A 26,303-nucleotide genomic window follows, 5' to 3' on the forward strand; every position below is an offset into this window, starting at 1 on the left:
TCTCCCTTCTTTGATATGGAAAATTTACATTTGCTAGTCCTTTGTAAGATGCTGTAACAAACAAACAGTTCCCTCCCAATCAGAGGGAAGCTCTAGATAAAATATGAGGCTACTTCAGGAAGTACAGCTGAAACGGTGTCTGTATCCTTGCAATCTAGTCCATTCTGATCAGTTTAACATATCAAAAGTCTCAACATAAACTCTGCTTTGAAACAAGGATTTCAGTAACCTGCTCCATATCTCTCTAAATGAGAACTACTTAAGTAAGGCCCTTGTCAGGTATCTGTCCTGTGGCAAGCTCCCCCAAGGCCTTCCTCACTCTAGCCTTCTCCCTCTGTTCCTGGACTGGACCTGAAGGCCTTTATTCCCTCCCCACCTCCTCACCCGCACCCCCCCCACCCCGGTGATAGTAAACCCTTTCTTCGGACCTGGGCCACAGGCACCCTCCAAGCAAGGATGCTTTCTCTCAAGCCTCAGAATTTTGCCCCCAGCTGTTTTCCTTTTGTGGAAGGCTGTCCCTTTCCCCCTAGCCCATTATAAGACAGTTCAAGTCTCACCTCCTTCCTGAGCTTTCCTAGATTATTCCAACCCTAATTGCTCTCTGAACGTACCGTGCTTCTCCAGGTATGTTGTGCATGGTGATTTCTAGCAAACTGTGAAGTCAGGGAATTCTATCTAGGAGCTGTATTTGTGCTTTTCTGTCTCCCCTACGGCAGGTAGCAGATACTAATTGATAGAATCTCCCTCTCTCATAATTTTTTTCCCTGTCTTGCCCTCATAGTCACCTTCTTAATGAAATACCCTTCTGTATATTGCAGATCTTAAGCTTTTAATATAAACGTTGACCATAATTTTTGTGAAAATATTCTCAGTGGTATGGGATAGAATCTTTTACACAACATAGTTTAGGATTTCAAGTTACTATAATACAAATCTGAATTCCTCACAACGGGTGCACCAGCTATCTAGTTCTTTAATCAGTAACCAAGAGGCTTAGCAAGTGAAGAGATTTTTTTTTTTAATTTTTATTTATTTATGTATTTATTTTTGGCTGTACTGGGTCTTTGCCGCTCAGGCTTTTCTGTAGTTGCTGTGAGCAGGGGCTACTCTCTAGTTGAAGTGTGTGGGCTTCTCATTGCAGTGGCTTCTCTTGTTGCCAAACTTGGGCTCTAGGGCTCGCAGCGTTCAGTAATTGTGACACATGGGCTCAGTAGCTGTGGTTCTAGAGCCCAGACTCAAAAGTTGTGGTGTGTGGGCTTAGTTGCTCCACAGCATTGGGATCTTCCCAGATCAGGAATCAAACCCATGTTTCCTGCGTGGGCAGGTAGATTCTTCACCATGAGTCATCAGGGAAGCCCCGTAAGTGAATAAATTTGTCAAACATTATTCTACATGTTTCAGTGAAGTTATTTTTTGGCTGAGATTAACATTCAAATCATTGGACTTTGAGTAAATCCAATCACCCCCCAAAATGTGCGTGGGCATCATCAATCAGCTGAAGCCCTTTAGAGAACAAAGATTGACCACCACCCCTCCAACAGGAATTTTGCTAGCAGACAGCCTCCATACTTGAACTGTAAGTTCCTGGTTCTCTAACTTGATGGTCTACCCTGCAGTGATAATTACCTGAGCCAGTTCCTTAAAATGAATCTCTCTCTGATAATGGCTGATACACAAACACACACACCCTGCTGGATCTTTTTCTGTGATGACCCCTGACTAATGTTGTTCAGTTGCTAAATCGTGTCTGACTCTTTGAGACCCCGTGGACTGCAGCACGCCAGGCTTCCCTGTCTTTCACTATCTCCCCGAGTTTGCTCAAATTCGTCTCCATTGAGTTGGTAATGCTATCTGTTTCATCCTCTGCCACCCTCTTCTTTTGCCTTCAGTCTTGACCCCTGACTAATACAAAGCCCTGCTGCTGCTGCTGCTGCTGCTAAGTCGCTTCAGTTGTGTCCGACTCTGTGCGACCCCATAGACGGCAGCCCACCAGGCTCCACCGTCCCTGGGATTCTCCAGGCAAGAATACTGGAGTGGGTTGCCATTGCCTTCTCCAAATACAAAGCCCAGTAGCATCAATCTGTTAGGAAAATCTAGTAACCTGACCAGGGCTCAAACTCAGGGCCCCTGCATTAGGAGAGCAGAGTCTTAGCCACTGAACCACCAGGGAAGTCCCGTGATGGGTCAGTCTTGCTAGCTGCCTCATCTGTCTGTCCCTCAGCACAGAACTTAACAGATAACTGACAGCAGCCTCACCAGTTAGGGAAGAGAAAGTAAGGGAAGGAACAGGCAGTTGGGTGTGAGAAAAACAGAGTGAAAAAAGGAAAGAGGAAGAAACTGGTAGGGAGACAAAAAACTGGAAGGGCCAATAAGGGGAGTCAGTTTCTCTCCACAGATATCAGAAATAGAAAGTTTCATAGGAAGCTTTATAATGAGGAATTCACCCACAAATTCATCTCCATTCCAGTTCTAAAATTTTTATACTTCTATAGAATGTCACGTTTCCCCCCTTTGCATTTCACTTTGCAAAACCTTTGCAACAAAAAGTTTTCCTCAGCTACCCAAGAGTTTAGGCTGTAAAGTGCATGCACTCCACACTACAGGTAAAGTCTTACATGAGTTATCCAAACTGTTTGAAACAAGGAACTAAATTTTCAGCTCATATCTCTCTCTTTATCGGCAAATAGTTATTCAAAGCCATTTTCCAGGACTGTGGTTCCCCAGTGACAGACTGTGGAACTATTAAAATTAATCCTGACAGAAGATCCTTGCTGCTTTCTCCAAGCACATTCAGGCCGTTGGTTTATGAACAGGATGAACAGACGGCCCATCCCAGAGGGCTTGAGGGAGGAAGCACGTTAAAATGGCTGCCTCCATCTTTTGTTTGCTCAGCTGCTTGGAAAAACTAAGACTGAGGGAAATGGGATTAATCAAGGGGGCAGTTGCCCATGGAAAAAAAATAGGAAGACTCTGGTGAGAAAATCCCAGCCAAATAAGGTTCAAGTCAAAGGAAAAGAACACTTTTCTCTTCAGACTTTCACACGGTTGAGTGTTGTTTGGTGACAAATTTCTCATTTCAGGCCACCACAGTGTTTTATGATATTTCTGTTAGCATGGAAAGAGATAATTCAGGGAAAAAAAAAATTATTCATACGCTAAAGTTCCAGGTGATTTTACTTTGTAATTAGCAACATTAATGAAGATTATTGGTTACATATGTGACTGATGGTGATTAAATAACACCTCTCTGAATTTTATTTTTATGTCTATTCAGATCCTTTGCTCATCTTAAAAAAACACTTGTTTGTTTATTTATTTGTTTGTCTTTTTGGCTACACTGGGTCTTCCTTGAGGCAAGCAGATTTTCTCTAATTGCACTGCATGAGTGACTTCTAGTCTCATTGGTGACTTCTCTTGTTGCCCAGCACAGGCTGTAGGCACTCAGGCTTCCATAGTTGTGGTACATGGGCTTGGCTACCCCGTGGCATGTGGAATCTTCCCAGACCAGGGATTGAACCGGTGTCTCTGCATTGGCAGGTGGATTCTTAAGCACTAGACCACCAGGGAAGTCCTTGTATGATTTTGCATATGAATAACCTCATAAACCAGAAAAAAAAAAAAAACTCCTTGAAAGAAAGCAGGTATTCACTGCTATATTTAAAATGGATAACCAACAAGGACCTGTATAGCACATGGAACTCTGCTCAATGTATGTGACAGCCTGGATAGAAGGGGAGTTTGGGGAAGAATGGATACATGTATATGTATGGCTGAGTCCCTTTGCTCTCCACCTGAAACTGTCACAACATTGTTTATTAGCTATACCCCAATACAAAATAAAAAGTTTAAAACTGCAAAAAAATTATGTTGAGATAATCATATGATTTTACTCCTATATTCTTTCAGTATGGTAAATTTTTATTAATTTTTAAATATTAAACCACCCTTGAATTCATCTGGAAAAAAAAAAAAGCATGTGCTGATATGTGTTATAGAATATACAGACGTTGTAGCTGAGGCCCCTCCTCTTCCATTAGGAGAAAGACTTTTTTTTTTTTTACTTACATTTTATTGAAGGATAATTAACAGTGTTGTGTTAATTTCTGCTGTACAGCAAAGTGATTCAGTTATGCATATATATACTTTTCTATATTCTTTTTCATTATGGTTTATCACAGGATCTTTAATATAGTTCCCTGTGCTGTACAGTAGAACCTTATTGTTTATCCATCCTATATAAACTAGTTTGCATCTGCTAATCCCACTCCACCCACCCACTCCCCCTCACCCCAGCCCCCCACCTCTGGCAACCAGAACTCTGTTCTCTTTGTCCAGGTCTGACTTACTTCACTTCCCCTCTCCTGACTTACTTCACTTCCCTTTGATGGATTGGCTAAAATTCCACCGATAAGAAAATCACTAGGTTAACAGGGATCTTCCTTTGAGACAGTAGATATTTCTAGAAGGGTTATGGCCTATCAGTCATTTACACTTGAGTGTGAATTTGTTCCAAATGGCTTTCTCACAGAAGGCTAGCTGAGGTGATGCTCTACACTAAAAAGTGGGCTTTGTTAGAAGAGAAAGGGAGAAAATAGAATTTTGAGGCATTGGAGAGGAAGAGTAGACCAGAAAAAGTTTTACAACAGAGAGTTGAGGTGGCAGAAAGACTGCAGAAGACCACCTTTTCACAATTTGGAGAATATGCAGGGTAGGCAAAAAGCAAGGATGTTAAAACCAAACTTTGGTTAGAATTGGTTCAGATTCTGTGTTGAAGGGCAGATCCTTCTATACTTAAGTGGGTCTTGTCACCTAAGATTCTTGGTAAAACATCCAGTGCATTATTTAAGGAAGATAACTTGCAAAGTCACTAAAGAGTGAGATTTAATAATTTTCTTCCAAGTGTCATAGGAGAGGGACTTGAGAGTTGTGCCTTTAGTGGAGGGAAAGAAGAACCAGGTCTCTACTTCAGTGCCAGCACGCCGTTTATGTCTCACTCTTTGGAATCCAATGTACATTGGAGGCCATGAAACAAAGAAACCAATGATCAGCAGCAAAATGGATTTAGAAAAAACTATCCACCTCTCTCCTCTCGTGAGACCCTGGCCAGAATCAAGTGTCTGGTCACCTTTAATTTTCTGTCTTGCATAAAGAAGAATACCGCTCCGAAAAGTTTCAGCAAGGGGGAATAGGAGAAAAGGAAGAAGGGAGGCCCACATAGCATAGAATCGGGAGAATGACCAAGGGGAAAAGGTCCTCCCTGAGTTTCTCCAAAATTTGGAGGAGAGAATAGTCAAGCATAGTATATGGACAGTAAAGGTGATCCAGATCAGAGAAGTGAAGTGAAGGGATAGCGGTGAAATTTGTTGATCCACAACTATGATTTTGGGAAGAGAGGATCTGTGTACCACCAACTTTGTATCCAGTTAATTTTCCTAGGCCTCAGTTTTCTCCCATTTAAAATGAGGGTATCGAACCAGATGAACTCCAAGGTGCCTTTCAGTGCTTAAATTATAGGATTCTAGGATGATGGATGTTATAATACATTCTTTGGCAACATCTGCATCTATTTAAGCTCATAAATGTTGAAAAGAAATATTTGGTATGCAGGAAACCAGGAAGCAGGTAGCTCCCTTTAAATAAATAGTCATCCAACATTGATGAAATTTAGGGTTTTATCAGCCTTTGCTGGACTCCCGTGGTTGCCCATATCTTATGGGACTGGATCATGTTTTCTATCACCTAGAATTCTTGGGCTTAATTTAATTTTTATATCTAATAGATGACAGCTCTGAGTAATTTAAGATTGTTTATAAGGTTAAAAAAAAAACCCTGAAGTTGTCAAAATAGCAGAAGACAGACAAACTTATAATGAATGATGTGGGAGGAACATCACTTCATGCTGACTAGAGAAAAAAAGTGGTTTAAAGGAATAAGTTTTTTCTTTATAATGCACAGAAAGAAAAACATTAGAAAATGTAAATAAAAGGTTGCAAATTGTGTGGTTTTGGCCACATCGCATCTACAGATGGAGCTTCCCAGGTGGCGCTAGTGGTAAAGAACCTGCCTGCCTGCCTGCCAGTGTAGGAGACATAAAGGATGCAAGTTTGATCCCTAGTTCGGGAAGATCCCCTAGAGGAGGGCATGGCAGTTCACTCCAGTAGTCTTGCCTGGAGAATCCCATGGACAGAGGAGCCATAGGGTCCCAGAGTCAGACATGACTGAAGCAGCTTAGCATACATGTAGTATACAGATGAGTTTGTTTGGCAGCACAGAGTTTTTCAAAATTATGAATTTGAGTGACTTTAATATGGACGTGTACTAGTGATCCTGGTGAGCATCCTCCCTGCCCCTCCCCACCACCAGCTGCTCACCGCCATTATCCTACCACAGACCCTTGCCACCTTGATCCAAACTTCCCGGGCACCAGGACATTTGAGTTTGGTGTGTGAAAACATAAGTATAAATGAAGTTTTAGGCCTTTTCTTTTTTGAGAGGCTGCAATTACAGTCAGTCCTCCATATATGTGGGTTCCACATCCACAGATTCATCAAACCTCAGAGCCAAAAATGGGGCTTCTCTGGTGGCTCAGTGGTAAAGAATCTGCCTGCAGTGAAGGAGATGCAGGAGCCACGGGTTCAATCCCTGGATTGGAAAGATCCCTTGGAGAAGGAAATGGCGACCCACTCCAATATTCTTGCCTGGAAAATCTCATGGACAGAGGAGCCTGGTAGACTACAGTTCATGGGGTCGCAAAAAGTCAGACACAACTAAGCAACTAAACCGCCACCACCATGGAACCAAAATACTCAGAAAAAGAAAAAGGAAAAAAAATCCTGGAAAGTTCCAAAAAAGCAAAACTTGAATATGCCTGTGTACTGGCAACTATTTAAAAAGCATTTATATTATATTAGGTATTATAAATAATCTTGATCATTTAAATTATATGAGAGGATAAGTTTATGCAAATACTACACCATTTTATATAAGGGCTTGAGCATGTGTGGATTTTGTTATCTGTGGGAACAGAGAGCCTGGAACCAATTCCCCCACTTTTGATACTGAGGGATGACTGTAATACCATGGAAACTCCCTAGATCACTAGTAGATCACTTCCTAGAGATCACTTGTTATAGGAAGGTGTTCTTCACTTCTAAATCTGTTTTCCTAAAGATCATCTGTGTTTTAAGAATTCCTACAGGAAATTCCTTGGCAGTTCAGTGGTTTGGACTCTGCGCTTCCACTGCAGGGTACACAGGTTGAGTCCCTGGTCAGGGAATTAAGATCCCTGATTTTGTAGTTAATGTCCCCACAGGTTGTAAACTTCATTGCCATTGCAAGTTGTTGGGTGTTTGTTTGTTTGTTTTTCCTAGAATCAAATGTATAAAGTGGATATTAATTCACAAGAACTTAGTCTTTTCTGGGGGAAACCAGTTTGCTTGTTTTGTTATTTTGGACAATTGCTAAGAAGTTGTTTGCAAGCATCTCTAACAATATATAGGCTTTGTTTACAAAGCTTGATTTATCATTTTTATCTATAGCAAAATACATTTTAAAGGGTCAAAGAAAATGATAAATCTTTATGATACTGTAGCATCTTTACAACTGCATTTTCTATTTTAAATTCTGTTTTGGGATTTTGTGACAGAAAAGGTCAACTTGAGACAGCATTTATTTCCTTCCCCCAGCCCATCAAAAATTTTGTTTAAATAAATTTGTGGGTACCATAAAGATATATTATTTTAGGGTTGGACCACAAAATGACCAGTTAAGATTTTTCAGGCTGAATGTGCTTTGTTTAGGAGGTGGCAAGTTAAGAGGAAAGGGGAGAATTAAAATATTTGCAAAATGTCATTAATCTCCAGCAAGAGCCAAGAGTTGTTTTTTTCCCCCTTCATTTCAGAACTAATCCAGCTTTCTGTTATTTGGCTCAGAAAAGTCTTAAATCTGTAACAAGAGAGTAACTTCCTGTTCTCAAGAGTATGGCTGCCAAAGAAAACATTTACAAGAGAAGTCCCAGGGCCAAAAAATTGCCTACTAATTATTTCTCAACCCCCCTCCCACCCCAGTTCAGGAAGGTGAATGCTGTAAATGCTCTATGTTAAACCTCGAAAGTATGTGTTGAAAAATTGAGAGAAAACCCCCAAGAACTGTTTGCCATTTATTTATATTTTATTGCATTCAAATTACATCACTTTTATGGCCCTGGGCACAAATTAATGTTTCTTATAATATCTTGTTCAGAATTCCATGAAAGTTTTTACTTATTACCTTCCCAACTGAAGAAGACAGAAGCAGCACCAGCATGGAACTCACCTAGTCTCACCAGCTCCAAGCTGGCCTGATAATCAACAGGGGGTCTTGGTTTTCTCCTTGACGATCTGTCCATTCAGTGTGTACATGCGTGCTAAGACACTTCAGTTGTGTCTGACTCTTTGCGATCCTGTCAACTGTAGCCCACGAGGCTCCTCTGTCCATAGGATTCTCCAGGCAAGAATACTGGAGTGGGTTGCCGTACTCTGCCATATTCCAGGGTATCTTCCTGACCCAGGGATCAAACCCATGTTTCCTGTGGCTTCTGCACTGCAGGCAGATTCTTTACCACTGAGCTACCAGGGAAGCCCCATCTACTCAGTGCAATGTCAGTCAGAATCCTAACAGCCCATAGGTAGAAACTGACAGAGAGTAAAACTCATATGGAAATGCAAAGGACCTAGACTAGCCAAAACAACTTTGAAAAAGAACAGAGTCGAAAAGCCCATACTACCTGACTTCAAGGCTTAAGATAAAGCTACAGTAATCAAGACAGTGTGGGACTGGTGTTAAGACAGGCAACTAGATCATCATAACAGACTGTACAGAAATAGACCTATGCACCAGTATGACCAGTTGATTTTCCACAATGGTACAAAGGCAATTCAGTGGAAAATGCATAGTCTTTTCAACAAACGGTGCTGAAACAATTCATTGGACATCCATATGCAAAAACTTCTTTGATTTATACTTCACACCATGTATTAGCAATCTAATCCTGCCTAACAAATTACCTCCAGATTTAGCAACAGTCTCCCACTGGTCTCTTTCCAGAAACTCATCTCCAGTCTTACTTTGGGGCTTGTCCTCTTCTGACCAAGTCCAGTGAGTTATTCTCAAATTTGCATATAAGAGAAAGGAGTCTATGGTTTATTTAATCCGGTTTATCCTGACATACTTTTTTTTGCCCTGCTTTCCTTCTACACAGTCCTACTCACACGTAAGCATTATTCATTAAGTCTGTAATATGTGTCCAATAAGAGGAAATCCTTGGGTCTGCAGATACTCATGGTACAACACCTCCTTTACAGTAATGACTAGAACTAATAGCAGGGGTCAGTGTTGGTGTTGATTGTAGGCATGTCTCTGGAAACTTCTGTGCTGTTTCACATGATCAGCTCAGCCAGCTTCTTCGGGGTGCAGTTCCATTTCCTTCCTGGGCAGAGCTGCTCATGGGAGCAGCGCACCTGAGAGCCACCCATGGAACTATTGCAATTTAGCGACAATACCACCTCCAGCCTTCCCACCCCTGTTCTGAAGTCAGATAGGTCTGGTGGTTTCGGTCAATTTTCATCTCTCTTTGACTTTCCATTTCTTTACCTACAAAACGGTGGAAGTGACATTTTGTACACAGAATTGCTATGAAGATTGGAGTGGTTGCATGCTATGCCTACGTCGGTAACTCTTAGTCTCCTTTACTTTCTCTAGCCAAGGCTCTTTCTGGATACTTTTCATTTATAGATTTCTCCATGCTTGTTGAGGTGTGGAATGTTGTCTCCTCCTTTATAGGAAACTGCCCCCAAGGAGCTTACCTGGATGGTGGTGGTTGTTCAGTCTCTGAGTTGTGTCAAACTCTTTGTGACCCCATGGACAGCAGCACGCCAGACCCCTCTGTCCTGGACGTAATGGTCTGTCATCAGATGTGAGAGTAGAAAAGATAGGATGGAAACAAATACCCCTGGGATTCAGAGAAAGCAAAGATCGGGAGGAGACAGACTCACTGGGAACAATTTTGGAAAGGATGAAGGTCTTGAGGGTACACATCCATGTCTCCCCAGCACCTGGCGTGTGCTGGTTGAACTGAACTGGGCCTCTGAGTCTGGATGTCCAGGAGAGCACTACGGTCTGATGTGGCCTGAAGCAGGACAGAAGGGAATCCTGGAGCAGGCTGATGGCATTTACTGGGGAGAAAGAGGGTGCCCACAGTAGACAGATGCACTTGGACCAGCTGGGGATGTCTTGGTTGGTGCGCCCTCTATTGGGGAGACCATGTCACATCACCAAGCTCCAAACACTTCCCAAACATTCTCTCCCCTGCTGCTAAGTCACTTCAGTCGTGTCCTACTCTGTGCGACCCCATAGACAGCAGCCCACCAGGCTCCCCCGTCCCTGGGATTCTCCAGGCAAGAACACTGGAGTGGGTTGCCATTTCCTTCTCCAATGCATGAAAGTGAAAAGTGAAAGTGAAGTCGCTCAGTCGTGTCCAACTCTTAGTGACCCCATGGACTGTAGCCCACCAGGCTCCTCCGTCCTTGGGATTTTCCAGGCAAGAGTATTGGAGTGGGGTGCCATTGCCTTCTCCGATTCTCTCCCCAGCTAGCCCTAAAAAGAACTCCCTGGGGCACATGACACCCAGACTCAAACCTCCTATCAGACATGTGGTGAATCTTTTGTCATGATGGCCGACTCTAGCTTCTGACTCACTAAGTGGCAGGCGTTCTCTGATTCCAGGATCCTGGAGGATGCCAGCTCCTGAGTAAGCCCAGTCCTGTTTCCTGTCAGCTGCCCTGCACACTCTGGACCATGGGGATGCCTGCACGCCTGCAGCTCACACCTGCACAGTCCAGAGCTCAGGTATCCACAGGCCATATCCTGAAGGTACTTTCTGCACTGTCTGTTTTTGTGGGGAGGGGTGCGGGCCTGCCTAAAGCTACCAACTTTATATATGCCTTCATTTCTCATTCCCAGTGTTGGCAAAGGGGTAGGGAAAGAATATTCTCGTTCTGTTGGTGAGAGTTTCAGTGGACTCAAATCTCCAGAGGCCACATTGGACCACATGCACTGAAAGACTGAAATGTGCCTAACTCGTGACCCAGTGATCCTTCTTCTAGGAACTTATCAGAGGATTGCTTTAAAAAGAGTAAAGACAATTCCAAAATTCCAACAGCTGGGGATAGGGCAAGTAAACCACAGTACACCAATAAAGTAGAACCCAACTAGCTGTCAGAAACATCAGTGTAGCTCTATATACATCTGTACCCATATAGAATGCTGTAGTGTGTAAGTGAAGTGTGGTTATCGACCATAGGTAACACTTTCCAAGTGCTTACTATGCTCCCTGCACTATTCTTAGAACCCCACCGGTATTAACTCATTTCATCTGCACACAGTGACCGTTGGGAAAGAACTGTCACTGATCCCATTTTACGGGGGCTCAAAGAGGTTCTGTGACTTGCTCAAGGCACACACTTGTGACTAAGCTGAGATAGTCTCAAGAGCCTGCGTTCCTGAGTGCCATGATTCTGCTTCCGTAGAGTCCTGTGTATTCTAAAACAATAAATGGTCTGTGTGTGGGGGTGTGTTTAAGAAAGTATGGAAGGATTGGAATGAGAATATTAATTGAGGCCTTATTATAGGAATACATTTTTGGAATAAATTCAGAGTAAATTTGCTATGTGATATTAGAGTTTTTCCCTCCAGTTCTACATGAAACCTATGCTTATGAGGAGGTTGAAGAACAAACACCACTCTGTTTCAGATGGTAGATTGTCACTAATTTTGACAAAAGGGTGAGAAGGATTAGCTCTGGGTTTTTGTTTTGTTTTTCAGTTTCAAGTCTGTATCACTGAAGAAGTCCCTTCAATGGTCTTTCTGAATAGTTCAAATAATGTTTAGAATTCTCCAAATGTTGCAGGTATACTTAAAAATTTATAAATACAAAGTGTCTGGAGACAGACCACCTTTAATGTTATAGAATGATTCCTAGCATTCTTTGAATTTAAAATTACTAGTTTTTTTCCTTTTTTGGTTGTTTTAAGGAGGGTGTGGAGTGTTTGCCAAAGTCTTTGTTTCTTTCTTTCTCTCACCAAAACTGACATTTTTTATGCCACCACATTTCATTTAGAAGCTGTTTCCCCACTAGCTTCTCCAGGGACTCAGGGGTTCCCAGAACCCTCTGCCACTCTGAGTCCTGCTTCACTACCTTCTGGTCCCAGGATCTGCCTTTTCCTGAAATTCTCTTCCTTGACGCTGCGCTAGGAGAAGGCTTCTCTCGCTAAAGCACCTCGGAGAGGGAAGGTAGCCAGGACTCAACAGCAGTGCTTTAAGACACACCTCCGGATGGCAGGACTCTCCTGTGCACCAAGCCCCAGGACAGGCCTCTGCGTGACCTACCTCAGCTGGCACTCACATTAGCCTATCAGGTAGGTGTGATTTTTTTTTTACTTTAAGTGCTGTTGATTTACAGTGTTGTATTAATTACTGCTGTACAGCAAAGTGATTCAGTTATAGATATGCATTCTTTTTTATATATTCTTTTCCATTGTGCTTTATCATAGGGTATTGAATATAGTTCTCTGTACTACACAGTAGGACCTTGTTAGTTATCCATTATATATATATACAGCAGTTGGCATCTGCTAATCCCAAACTCCTACTCCATCCCTCCCCCCAACGCCCTCCCCCTTGACAACCACCAGTCTTTTCTCTATGTCCATGATACTGTTTCTGTTTTATAGATAGGTTCATTTGTGTCATATCTTAGATTCCACAGATAAGTGATATCATAGGGTATTTGCCTCTCTTTCTGACTTACTTAGTATGATCATCTCTAGTTCCATCCATGTTGCTGCAAATGGCATTATTTTGTTCTCTTTCATGGCTGAGTAATATTCCATTGTATATATGTACTGCATCTTCCTTATCCATTCACCTATAAATAGACATCTAAGTTGTTTCCATGTCTTGGTTATTGTGCATAGTGCTGCTGTGAACACAGGGGTGCATGTCTCTTGTTGAATTATAGTTTTGTCCAGATCTATGCCCAGAAGTGGAATTTCTGGATATATGGTGATTCTGTTTTTATTTTTTTATTTTTTATTTTTTTTAGTTTTCAGAGAATCTTCCATACTGTTTTCCACAGTGGCTGCCTCAACTTACATCCTCACCAGCAGCCATAGGAGAGTTCCCTTTCTCCACACCCTGCTCAGCATTTTTTATTTGTTGACTCTTTCATGATGACCATTCTGACTAGTGGGTGCTGGTACCTCATTGTAGTTTTGATTTGCATTTCTCTAATAATTAGTGATGTTGATCATCTTTTCATGAACCTACTGGTCATCTGTATTTCTTCTTTGGAGAAACGTCTGTTTAGGTCTTCTGCCCATTTTTCTTTTTTCCTCCTTAATACTTACTTATTTATCTGGCTGCGCTGGGTCTTAGTTGTGGTAGACAGGACCTTCCATCTTCGTTGTGGCATGAGGGATCTTTCAGTTGTGGCATGAACTCTTGATTGCAGCATGTGGGATCTAGTTCCCTGACTAGGGGTCGAACCCAGGGCCCCTGCATTGGGAGCACAGCTTGTAACTGGACCACCAGGGAAGTCTTCTCCTTTCCATTTTTCAGTTGGGTTGTTTGCTTTCTTTGTTGTTGTGCGAGCTATTTGGATATTTTGGAAATTAAGCCCTTCTTGGTCACAATATTTCCTCCCATTCCATAGGTTATTTTGTTTTTTGTTTTCCTTGTGGTTTCCTTTGCTATGCGAAAGCTTGTGAGTTTGATTAAGTCCTATTTGTTTTTGCTTCTGTTGCCTTGGGAGACTGATCTAAGAAAACACTGGTACAGTTTATGTCAGAAAATGTTTTCCCTGTGATCTCTTCTAGGAGTTTTATAGTGTTATGTCTTATGTTTAAGTCTATAAGCCATTTTGAGTTTATTTTTGTATAAAAAATATGGAACACTTCATGAACTTGTGTGTCATGTTTGTTGTTGTTCAGTCACTCAGTCATGTCTGAATCTTTGTGACCCCAGGGATAGCAGCATGCCAGGCTTCCCCTGTCTTTCACTGTCTCCTGGGGTTTGCTTAAACTCATGTCCACTGATTCGGTGATGCCATCCTACCATGTCATCCTCTGCCCGCAATCTTTCCCAACATCAGGGTCTTTTCCAATGAATTGGCTCTTTGCATCAGGCGGCTAAAGTATTGGTGCTTCAGCTTCAGCATCAGTCCTTCCAGTGAATATTCAGGATTGATTTCCTTTAGGATTGACTGGTTTGATCTCCTTGCTGTCCAAAGGACTCTCAAGAGCCTTCTCCAGCACCACAATTCAAAAGCATCAATTCCTCAGCACTCAGCCATCCTTATGCTCCAACTCTCACATCCGTACATGACTACTGAAAAAACCATAGCTTTGGCTCTATAGACCTTTGCCGGCAAAGTGATGTCTCTGCTTTTTATTACCCTGTCTAGGTTTGTCATAGTTTTTCTTCCAAGAAGCAAACGTCTTTTAATTTCATGGCTGCAGGCACCATCTGCAGTGATTTTGGAGCCCCCAAAAATAAAATCTCTCACTGTTTCCACTGTTTCCCCATCTATTTGCCATGAAGTGATGAGACCAGATGCCATGATCTTAGTTTTCTGAAGTTGAGTTTTAAGCCAACTTTTTCACTCTCCTCTTTTACCTTCACCAAGAGGCTCTTTAGGTTCCTGTTAGCCTTCTGCAATTAGAGTGGTGTCATCTGCATATCTGAGGTTATTGATATTTCCCTCGGCAATCTTGATTCCAGTTTGTGCTTCATCCAGTCTGGCATTTCACATGATGTACTCTGAATAGAAGCTAAATAAGCAGGGTGACAATATACAGCCTTGACATACTCCTTTTCCAATTTGGAACCAGTCCATCATTCATGTCAGGCTCTAACTATTGCTTCTTGACCTGCATACAAGTTTCTCAAGAGGCAGGTAAGATGGTCTGGTATTCCCATCTCTTGAAGAATTTCCCACAGTTTGTTGTGATCCACACAGTCAAAGGCTTAAACTAGTCAATGAAGCAGATGTTTTTCTGGAATTTCCTTGCTTTTTCTGTGATCCAACAGATGTTGGCAAGTTGATCTTTGGTTCCTCTGCCTTTTCTAAATCCAGCTTGTACATCTGGAAGTTCTCAGTTCACATACTGTTGAAGCCTAGCTTGAAGGATTTTGAGCATTACCTTGCTAGCATGTGAAATGAGCACAACTGTGTGGTAGTTTGAACATTCTTTGGCATTGCCCTTCTTTGGGATTGGAATGAAAACTGACCTTTTCCAGTCCTGTGGGCACTGCTGAGTTTTCCAAATTTGCTGGCATATGGAGTGCAGAACTTTAACAGCCTCATCTTTTAGGATTTGAAATAGATCAGCTGGAATTCCATCACCTTCTCTAGCTTTGTTCATAGTAATGCTTCCTAAGGCCCACTTGACTCTGGACTCCAGAATGTCTGGCTCCAGGTGAGTGATCACACTATCTTGGTTATCTGGGTCATTAAGACCTTTCTTGTACAGTTCTTTCATGTATTCTTTCCACCTCTTCGTAATCTCTTCTGCTTCTTTTCAGTTCAGTTCAGTTGCTCAGTCATGTCCAACTCTTTGTGACCCCATGGACTGCAGCACACCAGGCATCCCTGTCCTATTACCAACTTCTGAAGCTTGTTCCAACTCATGTCCATAGAGTCAGTGATGCCATCCAACCATCTCATCCTCTGTTGTCCCCTTCTCCTACCTTCAATCTTTCCCAGAATCAGGGTCTTTTCTAAGAAGACAGTTCTTTGCATCAGGTGGCCAAAATATTGGAGCTTCAGCATCAGTCCTTCCAATGAATATTCAGGACAGATTTCCTTTAGGACTGACTGGTTTGATTTCCTTGCTGTCCAAGGGACTCTCAAGAGTCTTCTCCAACACCACAGTTCAAAAGCATCAATTCTTCAGCACTCAGCTTTCTTTATGGTCCAGCTCTCGCAAACCATAGCTTATGGATCTTTGTTGGTAAAGTGATGTCTCTGCTTTTTTCTGTTAGGTCCATAGTCTTTCTGTCCTTTATTGTGCCCATCTTTGCATGAAATATTCCCTCAGTATCTCTAATATTCTTGAAGCAATCTCTAGTCTTTCCCATTCTATTGTTTTCCTCTATTTCTTTATTTTGCATTGTTCACTGAAGAAGGCTTTCATATCTCTCCTTGCTATTCTTTAGAACTCTACGTTCAGTTGGGTATATCTTTCCCTTTCTCCTTTGCTTTTTGCTTCTCTTCTTTTCTCAGTTATTTGTAAGGCCTCCACAGACAACCTTTTTGACTTCTTGTATTTTTCTTGGGGATGGTTTTGATCACCACCTTCTTTATAGTATTATGAACCTCTATCCATAGTTCTTCCAGTACTCTTATCAGATCTAATCCTTTGAATCTCTTTGTCACTTCCACTGTATAATCATAAGGGATTTGATTTGCTTGCTGAGGGGCCATGCAAGTTCTTCTGTATATCATTCCAATTTTAGTATATGTGCTGCTGAGGCAATCAGGTAGGCATGATGACCCCAAGTTAGTAGAACATGAAGTTGATATTCAGAGAGCTTTGATGACACGTCCAAGGTCCCACAACCCCAATTTAAATACAAATTTGACTTCAAAATATTTCCTCTTGACACTATGATGACTTGTGGTCATTTACTCAACTGAGTTGCTTTGCTTTCTTTCTTTGGCTCTCTCTCTTTTTTTTTTTTTTAAGGTAAGGGGTAGGGAGTTTGGGTGGGCTTCCTTAGTAGCTCAGCTGGTAAAGAATCCACCTGCAATGCGGGAGACCTGGGTTCGATCTCTGGGTTGGAAAGATCCCCTGGAGTGATACTCACTCCAGTATTCTTGTCTGGAGAATCCCCATGGACAGAGGAGCCTGGCGGGTGATAGTCCATGGGGTCTCAAAGAGTGAGACACTCCTGAACGACTAACCACAGCACAGGGAGTTTGGGCACACAGGAGGATTTTTTTTTTTTAGTAAAAATGATTTTAATGTTTTATAAACATGAATGCATCTTAATCTTTCTAGAAAGTAAGTTAACTAGATAAATTTCAGGGTTTAAAAATATACACACAAACATACACACCCTCTCGTACAGTTTATAAATGATTCTAGGGACTGTACTGATTGAAAGATTATGATGCCCTAACTTGAACAGTTCAGAACCAGGTTCTGTTCTTTACCCCTCTACACGGTCATGAATGACACACAATGACAGCATCAGTAGAACAAAATATATGGAATTTATTAAACATATGTGACATAGGTTATAATATAAAAGTAAAGCATGCATGAACAAATTATTCATTCTTTTAATGAAAACACTAATTGATACTGAAAACATTAAGTGATTAAATTTCCACAACATACAAAATTCTCTTTCATTTAAAGTGAGAAAGAAAAAGTAAATCATAGGTTGAAGAAATACAGTGATTTCAGCTGGCCCCATAAAAGCATAAGGCACGAATTAAACCAAGGGATTAGCACATCAGAATGAAGCGTGTCTGCCCTCACAAGGACTGGCTCCAGCTGAGGCTCCCACGCCCCTGCACGGGTCCTCAGCACCTGCCCCTTCCTTCCTGGGGTCACAGTTCCCCAGGTGCCCATGCTCCTATGGACAGGCTTCCCTGTAGCAGAGAAACACTGCCTCTAATACTTTTACGGGTAAATAAAACCTTCATGCTGTAACAAATGATCCTGGCATGAGTAGCATGAAATTTCAAGTTAATACCCTTTTTCCTCCCAACCGAAGTCTAGTAAAACAGAAAATAGAGGATTCTCCTGTCAGGACTCGGTGTCTACGTGAAAAGCTAACGACAGCCCAGTACAGCAGGGTACATACATACACCAGTTGGGTGTTTGAAAAACGACCTTGAAACCTCACTCCCCTGCCCTCCCCCCTCCACCTCCACTTTGCCTCATGTTTTAGAAGTGGAGCAAAACCTCAGCAATTTCCACTGGGACTTAAAACAGTGTACAGGAGGAAGCAACAGTCACCCTTTCCAGACTTCAGGTTGCAGGGTTCCAGGGCCTTTGTCCATCAGTGAAAAGTGCACTTCTCCAAGTGTTTAGGTCAGAGTTTTCTTCGTGGTCAACTCTAAGACTCGTGTGTATGGGGTATAGTTCCTGGAAGGCATCGCGATCTCACGAGTCCTACCTGTTTGGCTGAGAAATGAAAAAAGGCACATCAGGAATATGAAACAAAACTCACCATGTGCTTCACGTGATAAGATAACTCTAGGAAATCCTTTTTCAACACTTAAAAATAGACTGCAGTAATATAGCTGAGTATTTCATTTAAATATTATAAGAAGGACCATTATTTTTAGTAACTTTTAAAAAAATTATTTATTTGGAGGGTAATTGCTTTATAATATTGTCTGGTTTCTGCCATACATCAACATGAATCAGAATTCATGAATATCCCCTCCCTCACGAACCTCCCACTCCTTTAGGTTGTCACAGAGCACCAGGTTTAGCTCCCTTTATTATATAGCAAGTTCTCATAGTTGTTCAGTCACTAAGTCGTGTCCGACTCTTTGTGACCCCATATGGACTGCACGCCAGACTTCCTTTCCCTTCACTCTCTCCCAGAGTTTGCTCAATGGAATCATGTCCATTGAGTCAGTGATGCTATCCAACCATCTTGTCCACTGTTGCCCGCTTCTCTTCCTGCCCTCAATCATTCCCAGTATCAAGATCTTTTCCAGTGAGTTGGTGCTTTGCATCAGGTGGCTGAAGTATTGGAGCTTCAGCATCAGTCCTTCCAATGAATATTCAGAGTTGATTACTTTTAGGACTGACTGGCTTGATCTCTTTGCTGTCCAAGGGACTTTCAAAAGTCCTCTGTCCATGGGATTCTCCAGGCAAGAATAGTAGAGCGGGTAGCCATTCCCTTCTCCAGGGGATTTTCCTGTCTCAGGGATCAAACCGGGTTTCCTGCATTGCAGGCAGATTCTTTACCATCTGAGCCACTAAGGAAGCCCTCAACTTTCCATTAGCTATCTATTTTACATATGGTAATGTATATATTTCCATGCTACTCTCAAGTATTGGAACTTCAGCATCAGTCCTTCCAGTGAATAGTCAGGGTTGGTTTCCTTTAGGATTGACTGGTTTGATCTCCTTGCTGTCCAAGGAACTCTCAAGAGTCTTCTCCAGCACCACAGTTCAAAAGAATCAATTTTTTGGTGTCAGCTTTTTTTATTTTTACACGTGCACATATATTCATTTTCTGATTCTTTTCTCATATAGGTTATCACAGAATATTGAGTAGAGTTCTCTGTGCTATATAGTAGGTCCTTGTTGGTTATCTTTGTTATGTATAATAGTGTGTATATGTTAATCCCAAGCTCCTGATTTAACTGCCCCCTACATTTCCCCTTTGGTAACCATAAGTTTGTTTTTTTATCTCCAAGTCTGTTTCTGTTCTGTAAATATTAGATTCACATATGAGTGGTATCATATGATATTTTTCTTTGCATGACTTACTTCACTCAGTGTAATAATTTCTAAGTTCATCCATGTTGCTGCAAATGACATTATTTCATTGTTATGGCTGAGTAATATTCCACTGTATAAATGTACCACATTGTTATTGATTCCTCTGTCGATGGACATTTAAGTTGCTTTTATGTCTTGGTCGTTGTATATAGTAAAGGGCATTGGGGTGCATGTGTTTTTTTGGAATTATGATTTTCTTTGGATATATGCCCAAGAGTACAACTGCTAAATATAGTAGTTCTAGTTTTAGTTTTTTAAGGAATCTCCATACTGTTTTCCATAGTGGTTGTACCAATTTACATTCTCACCAACAGTGGAGGAAGGTTCCTTTTCTCCACACTCTCTCCAGCATTTACTGTCTGTAGACTTTTTGATGAGGTCATTCTGACTTAGGTGAGGTGATCCCTCACTGTAATTTTATGTTTCTCTGATAATTAGTGATGTTGAGCATCTTTTCATGTGCTTTTTGGCCATCAGTATGTCTTCTTTGGAGAAATGGCTATTTAAAGCCTCTGCCTATTTCTTGGTTGTTTTTTCTTTTTTTATTTGACATAGAGCTGCGTGAGCTGTTTGTATATTTTGTAGATTAATCCCTTGTCTGTTGCTTCATTTGCAAATATTTTCTCCCATTCTGTGGACTGTCTTTTTGTTGTTTATGACATCCTTTGCTGTGCAGAAGCTTTTAAGTTTAATGAGGTATTTGTTTTTATTTAATTTTATTTTTATTGTAGTATAGTTGATTTACAATGTGTGCCAATCTCTGCTGTACAGCAAAGTGGACTCAGTTATATATAGACATTCTTTTTCATATTCTTTTCCATTATGGTTTTTTATAGGATATTGAATATAGTTTCCTGTGCTATACAGTAGGACTCCTGTTGTTTATCCGTCCTATATGTAATAGTTTATATCTGCTAATCCCAAATTCCCAGTCCTTCCCTCCCCCTTGGCAACCACAAATCAGTTCTCTAATGGTCTGAGTCTGTTTCTGTTTCATAAATAAGTTCATTTTTGTCATTTTTGGATTCTACATGTAAGTGATATCATGTGGTGTTTGTCTTTCTCTTTCTGACTTACTTTAGTTAGTATGCTAATCTCTAGTTGCATCCACATTGCTGCAAATGGCATTATTTCCTCCCTTTTATGGCTGAGTACTATTCATTGTATGTATATATGTACTATGTCTTCTTTATCCATTCATCTGTTGATGGACATTTAGGCTGTTTCCATGTTTTGGCTATTGTGAATAGTGCTGCTACGAACATAGTGGGGTATGTATCTTTTGGGATTTGAGTTTTGTCTAGCTATATGCCTGGGAGTGGGACTGCTGAATCATATGGTAATTCTATTTTTAGTTTTCTGAGGAACTTCCACAGTTTTCCATAGTGGCTACACTAACATACATTCCCACCAACAATACAGGAGGCCTCTCTTTCCCCACATTCTCTCCAGAATTTGTTGTTTGTTGACTTTTTTTCCATTATTCAACTGTATCTTTTTTTTTTTAATGAATTTATTTATTTTAGTTGGGGGCTAATTACTTTACAATATTGTAGTAGTTTTTGCCATACATTGACATGAATCAGCCATGGGTTTACATGTGTTCCCCATCCTGGACCCCCCTCCCACCTCCCTCCCCATCCCATCCCTCTGGGTCATCCCATTGCCCCAGCCCTGAGCATTTGTCTCATGTATCGAACATGGAATGGTGTTCTGTTTCACATATGATAATATACATGTTTCAATGCTATTGTCCCAGAACGTCCCACCCTCACCTTCTCCCTCAGAGTCCATAAGACTGTTCTATGTATCTGTGTCTCTTATTCTGTCTCGCATATAGGGTTATCGTTACCATCTTTCAAATTCCATATATATGCATTAGTATACTGTATTGTTGTTTTTCTTTCTGGCTTACTTCACTCTGTATAATGGGCTCCAGTTTCATCCATCTCAATGTATATCCATCTCAACTGCATCTTTTTAAAAACAATTTTTAATTGGAATTAATTACAGTTAATTGTAATTGCTTTAAGTGCTTCCCCAATGGCTCAGCTTTACAGTGTTGCATTAATTTCTGCAGTACAACAACATGAGTCAGCCATAAGTATACATATATCCCCTCCCTGTTGAGCCTCCCTCCCATCTCCCACCATCCCACCCCTCTAGGTCATCACAGAGCACCAAGCTGAGCTTCCTATTTATTTTTTAATTGGAGGGAAATTGCTTTACAATGTTGTGTTGGTTTCTGCTGTACAACAAACAGCATAAATCAGCCATAATTATACATACATATCACCTCCCTCTTGAGCCTCCCTCCCCTCTAGTCATCATAGAGCACCAAGCTGGGCTCCCTGTGTTACACAGCAACTTCTCACCAGCTGTCTGTTTTATACGTTAGTATATATATGTTAGTGCTACTTTCTCCATTTACCCCACTCTTTCCTTATGCCACTGTGTCCTCAAGTCTGTTCTCTATGTCTGTGTGTCCATTCCTTCCCTGCAAATAGGTTCATTAATACCATTTTTCTAAATTCCATATATGTGCGTTAATATATGATATTTTTCTCTTTCTGACTTAATTCACTCTGCATAACAGGTTCTAGGTTCATCCATCTCACTAGAACTGACTCAAATTCATTCTTTTTACAGCTGAGTAATATTCTGTTGTATATATGCACCACATCTTTATCCATTTATCTGTCAGTGGACATCTAGGTTGCTTCCATGTCTTAGCTATTTAAATAGTGCTACTGTGAACATTAGGGTACATGCATCTTTTTGAATTATGATTTTCTCAGGGTATATGCCCAGTAGTGGGATTGCTGGGTCATATGGTAGTTTTATTCCTGTGTTTTTTTTTTTTTTTTTAAGGAATCTCCATATTGTTCTCCATAGTACCTGTTATCAGTTTACATTCCCACCAACAGTGCAAGAGGGCTCCTTTTTTCTCCACATCCTCTCCAGCATTTATTGTTTGTAGATGAGGTCCCTGTTTCATACAGCAACTTCTCACTAGCGATCTATCTTACACATGATAATAATATATATATTTCAGTGCTGTCAGTTCATTCCACCCTCTCCTTCTCCTCCTTCCCCTTGTATCCACATCTGTCTATTCCTGCCCTGCAAATAGGTTCATCAGTACCATTTTTCTAGATTCTCTATGAATGCTTTTTAATATACAATATTTTTATTTCATTTTATTTTTTAATTGGAGGATAATTGCTTTACAATGTTGTGTTGGTTTATGCCATACAACAACATGAGTCAGCCATAATTATATATATATGTCCCCTCGCTTGTGACCCTCCCTCCCTGCACCCATCCCACCCCTCTAGGTCATCACAGAGCACCAGGCTGGGCTCCCTGTGTTATACAGCAGCTTCCCACTAGCTATCTATTTTACACATGATAGTGTATATATGTCAGTGCTACTTTCTCAATTCATCCTTCCCTCTCCTTCCCTCGCTGTGTCCACAAGTCTGTTCTCTATGTCTGCATGTCCCTACCTTCCTTGCAAATATGTTCATCAGCACTATTTTTCTAAATTCCATATATATGCATTAATATTCGATACTTGTTTTTCTTTTTCTGACTTAACTTCCCTCTGTAGAACAGGCTCTAGGTTCATCCGCCTCATTAGTACTGACTCATATTCGTTCCTGTTTATAGCTGAATAATATACCATTGTGGATATGTACCACAACCTTCTTATCCATTCATCTGCCGATGGACGTCTAGGTTGCTTCCATGTCCTGACTGTTGTAAATAGTGCTGCAATAAACGTTGGGGTACATGTGTCTTTTTCAGTTACAGTTTTCTCTTCATATATGCCTAGTAGTGGGATTGCTGGGTCACATGGTAATTTTATTCCTAGTTTTTTAAGGCATCTCCATACTGTCTTCCATAGTGGCTCTATCAGTTTACATTCTCACCAACAGTGCACAAGGGTTCCCTTTTCTCCACACCCTCTCCAGCATTTATTGTTTGTAGATTTTTTTGATGATGGCCATTCTGACCAGTATGAGATGATACCTCATTGTAGTTTTGAATTGCATATCTCTAATAATAAGCGATGTTGAGCATCTTTTCATGTGTTTGTTGGTTATCTATATGTCTTCTTTGGAGAAATGTCTGCTTAGGTCTTCTGCCCACTTTTTGATTGGGTTGCTTTTCTGATACTGAGTTGCATGAGCTGCTGGTATATTTTGGAAATTAATCCTTCATCAGTTGTTTCATTTGCAATTATTTTCTCCCATTCTGAGGGTTGTCTTTTCATCTAGTTTATAGTTTCCTTTGCTGTGCAAAAGCTTTTAAGTTTAGTTAAGTGCCATTTGTTTATTTTTGTTTTTATTTCCATTACTCGAGGAGGTGAGTCAAAGAGGATCTTGGCTGCGCTTTATGTCAAAGAGTGTTCTGCCTGTGTTTTCCTCTAAGAGTTTTATAGTTTCTGGTCTTATGTTTAGGTCTTTAATCTATTTTGAGTCTGTTTTTGTGTATGGTGTTAGAAAGTGTTCTAATTTCATTCTTTTACATGTAGCTGTCCAGTTCTCCCCGTACCACTTACTGAAGAGACTATCTTTTCTCCACTGTATACTTTTGCCTCATTTGTCAAAGATAAAGTGCCCATAGGTGCAGAGGTTTATCTTTGGGCTTTCTAGCCAGTTCCACTGATCTGTATTTCTGATTTTGTGCCAGTATCATATTGTCTAGATTACTGCAGCTTTGTAGTATAGAGTGAAGTCGGAAGGTTGATTCCTCCAATTCCATTTTTCTTTCTCAAGATGGCTTTGGCTATTCAGGGTCTTTTGTATTTCCCTACAAATTATCAAATTTTTTCTTCTAGTTCTGTGAAAAATGCCATTGGTAATTTGAAGGAGATTGCATGAAATCTGACTTTACAACCCAAAGCAATCTACGATTTCATACTATTGATTCTTCCAATCCAAGAACGTGATATATCTCTCCATCTGTTTGTATCGTCTTTGAGTTCTTTCATCAGTGTTATCTGCATAGAGATCATTTGTCTCCTTAGGTAGGTTTATTTCTAGGTATTTTATTCTTTTTGTTTCAGTGGTGAATGGGATTGTTTCCTTAATTTCTCTTTCTTATTTTTCATTGTTAATGCATAGGAATGCAAGGGATTTCTGTGTATTAATTTTATATCCTGTGACTTTACTAAATTCATTGATTAGCTCTTGTAATTTTCTGGTGGTATCTTTAGGGTTTTCTATGTATAACATCAATGTCATCTGCAGAGTTTAACTTCTTCTTTTCCAGTTGGATTCCTTTTATTTCTTCTCTGATTGCCATGGCTACAACTTTCAAAATTATGTTGATTAATGATGATGAGAGTGGGTACCCTTGCCTTGTTCCTGATCTTAGAGGAAATACTTTCAGTTTTTCACCATTGAGAATAATGTTTTCTGTGGGCTTGTCTTATATGGCCTTTATTATGTTGAGGTAGATTCCTACTGTGCCCATTGTTCTGGAGAGATTTTGTCAAATGTGAGTTGAATTTTGTTGAAAGCTTTTTCTGCATCTATTGAGATTATCATATGGTTTTTGTCTTTCAATTTGTTAATATGGTGTATCACATTGATTGATTTGCATATATCAAAGAGTCCTTACATCCTGGGATAAACCCCACTAGATCACGATGTATGATCCTTTTAATGTGTTATTGGATTCTGTTTGCTAGTATTTTGTTGAGGATGTTTATGTCTGTGTTCATCAATGATATTGGCCTGTAGTTTTCTTTTTTGTGTGATATCTTTGTCTGGTTTTGGTATCACGCTGATGGTGGCCTCATAGAATGAGTTTGGGAGTATTCCTCCCTCTGCGGTTTTTTGGAAGTGTTTGAGCGGGATGGATGTTAGTTCTCTAAATGCTTGATAGAATTCACTGTGAAGCCATCTGGCCCTGGGCTTTTGTTTGTTGGAAGGTTTTTGATCACAGTTTCAATTTCAGTGCTTGTGATTAGTCTGTTCATAATTTCTATCCCTGGGTCAGTCTTGGATGGTTGTTATACTTTTCTAAGAATTTTCCCATTTCTTCCAGGTTGTCTATTTTATTGGCATATAGTTTGCTCATAGTAATCTCTGTATTTCTGCATTGTCTGTTGACATTTTAATGATGGCTCTTCTGACTGGTGTGTTGGTACTTCATTGTAATTTGCATTTCTCTACTAATTAGTGATGCTGAGCATCTTTTCATGTGCCTACTGGTCATCTATATTTCTTCTTTGGAGAAATGTGTATTTAGGTCTTCTGCCCATTTTTCCATTGGGCTTTTTTGGTTGTTGTTGTCTACTTATACGAGCTGTTTGTGTATTTTGGAGATTAAGCCCTTGTCTGCCACATCATTTGCCAATATTTTCTCCCATTCCATGGATTGTCTTTTCATTTTCTTATGGTTTCCTTTGCTGTGCAAAAGCTTGTAAGTTTACTTAAGTCCCATTTGTTTATTTTTGTTTTTATTTCTATTGCCTTGGGAGACTGATCTACAAAAACATTGGTACAATTTATGTCAGAGAATGTTTTGCCTATACTGTCTTCTGGGTGTTTTATGGTGTCATGTCTTGTGTTTAAGGCTTTAAGCCATTTTGAGTTTATTTTGTGCATGATGTGAGGGCGTGTTCTAATTTCATTCATTTATATGCTGCCGTCCAGCTTTCCCAGCACCACTTGCTCAAGAGACTTTTCCCCCATTTTATATTCTCTTCTCCTTTGT

At 40.6% G+C, this 26,303-nt stretch overlaps 1 protein-coding gene and 2 long non-coding RNA genes across 7 annotated transcripts in view; 1 reads left to right on the forward strand and 2 right to left on the reverse strand.

Annotated features, from left to right (window-relative positions):
* Positions 1-26,303, forward strand: part of LOC145513511 (uncharacterized) — a 35,691-nt gene that overhangs the window by 1,630 nt on the left and 7,758 nt on the right. The window contains exons 2-3 of one of the 2 annotated variants that reach the window (XR_014059454.1): positions 10,762-10,908; positions 12,289-12,452. This is a non-coding gene — a long non-coding RNA (uncharacterized LOC145513511). Of the gene's footprint in view, positions 1-10,761; positions 10,909-12,245; positions 12,453-26,303 lie in introns of both variants that reach the window. The other variant, XR_014059455.1, reaches the window with a different exon arrangement.
* MYZAP (myocardial zonula adherens protein) overlaps positions 17,293-26,303 on the reverse strand; it is a 124,115-nt gene continuing 115,104 nt past the window's right edge. For 3 of the 4 annotated variants that reach the window (XM_081510089.1, XM_081510085.1, XM_081510086.1), the window contains one exon: positions 17,293-18,233. In XM_081510089.1, the coding sequence (XP_081366215.1) occupies positions 18,137-18,233 (97 nt within the window). In that variant the 3' untranslated portion in view covers positions 17,293-18,136. The remainder of the gene's footprint in view (positions 18,234-26,303) is intronic. The other variant, XM_081510088.1, reaches the window with a different exon arrangement.
* On the reverse strand, positions 20,589-22,907 carry LOC145513513 (uncharacterized). Its single transcript, XR_014059457.1, has 2 exons — positions 22,253-22,907; positions 20,589-20,755 (listed from the first exon to the last, which is right to left on the reverse strand). It is a non-coding gene; the product is annotated as an uncharacterized LOC145513513 (long non-coding RNA).

The sequence above is a fragment of the Giraffa tippelskirchi genome, chromosome 7 (genome assembly GCF_054371585.1).
Source record: "Giraffa tippelskirchi isolate mGirTip1 chromosome 7, T2T-mGirTip1v1.2.pri, whole genome shotgun sequence".
Lineage (NCBI taxonomy): Eukaryota > Metazoa > Chordata > Mammalia > Artiodactyla > Giraffidae > Giraffa > Giraffa tippelskirchi.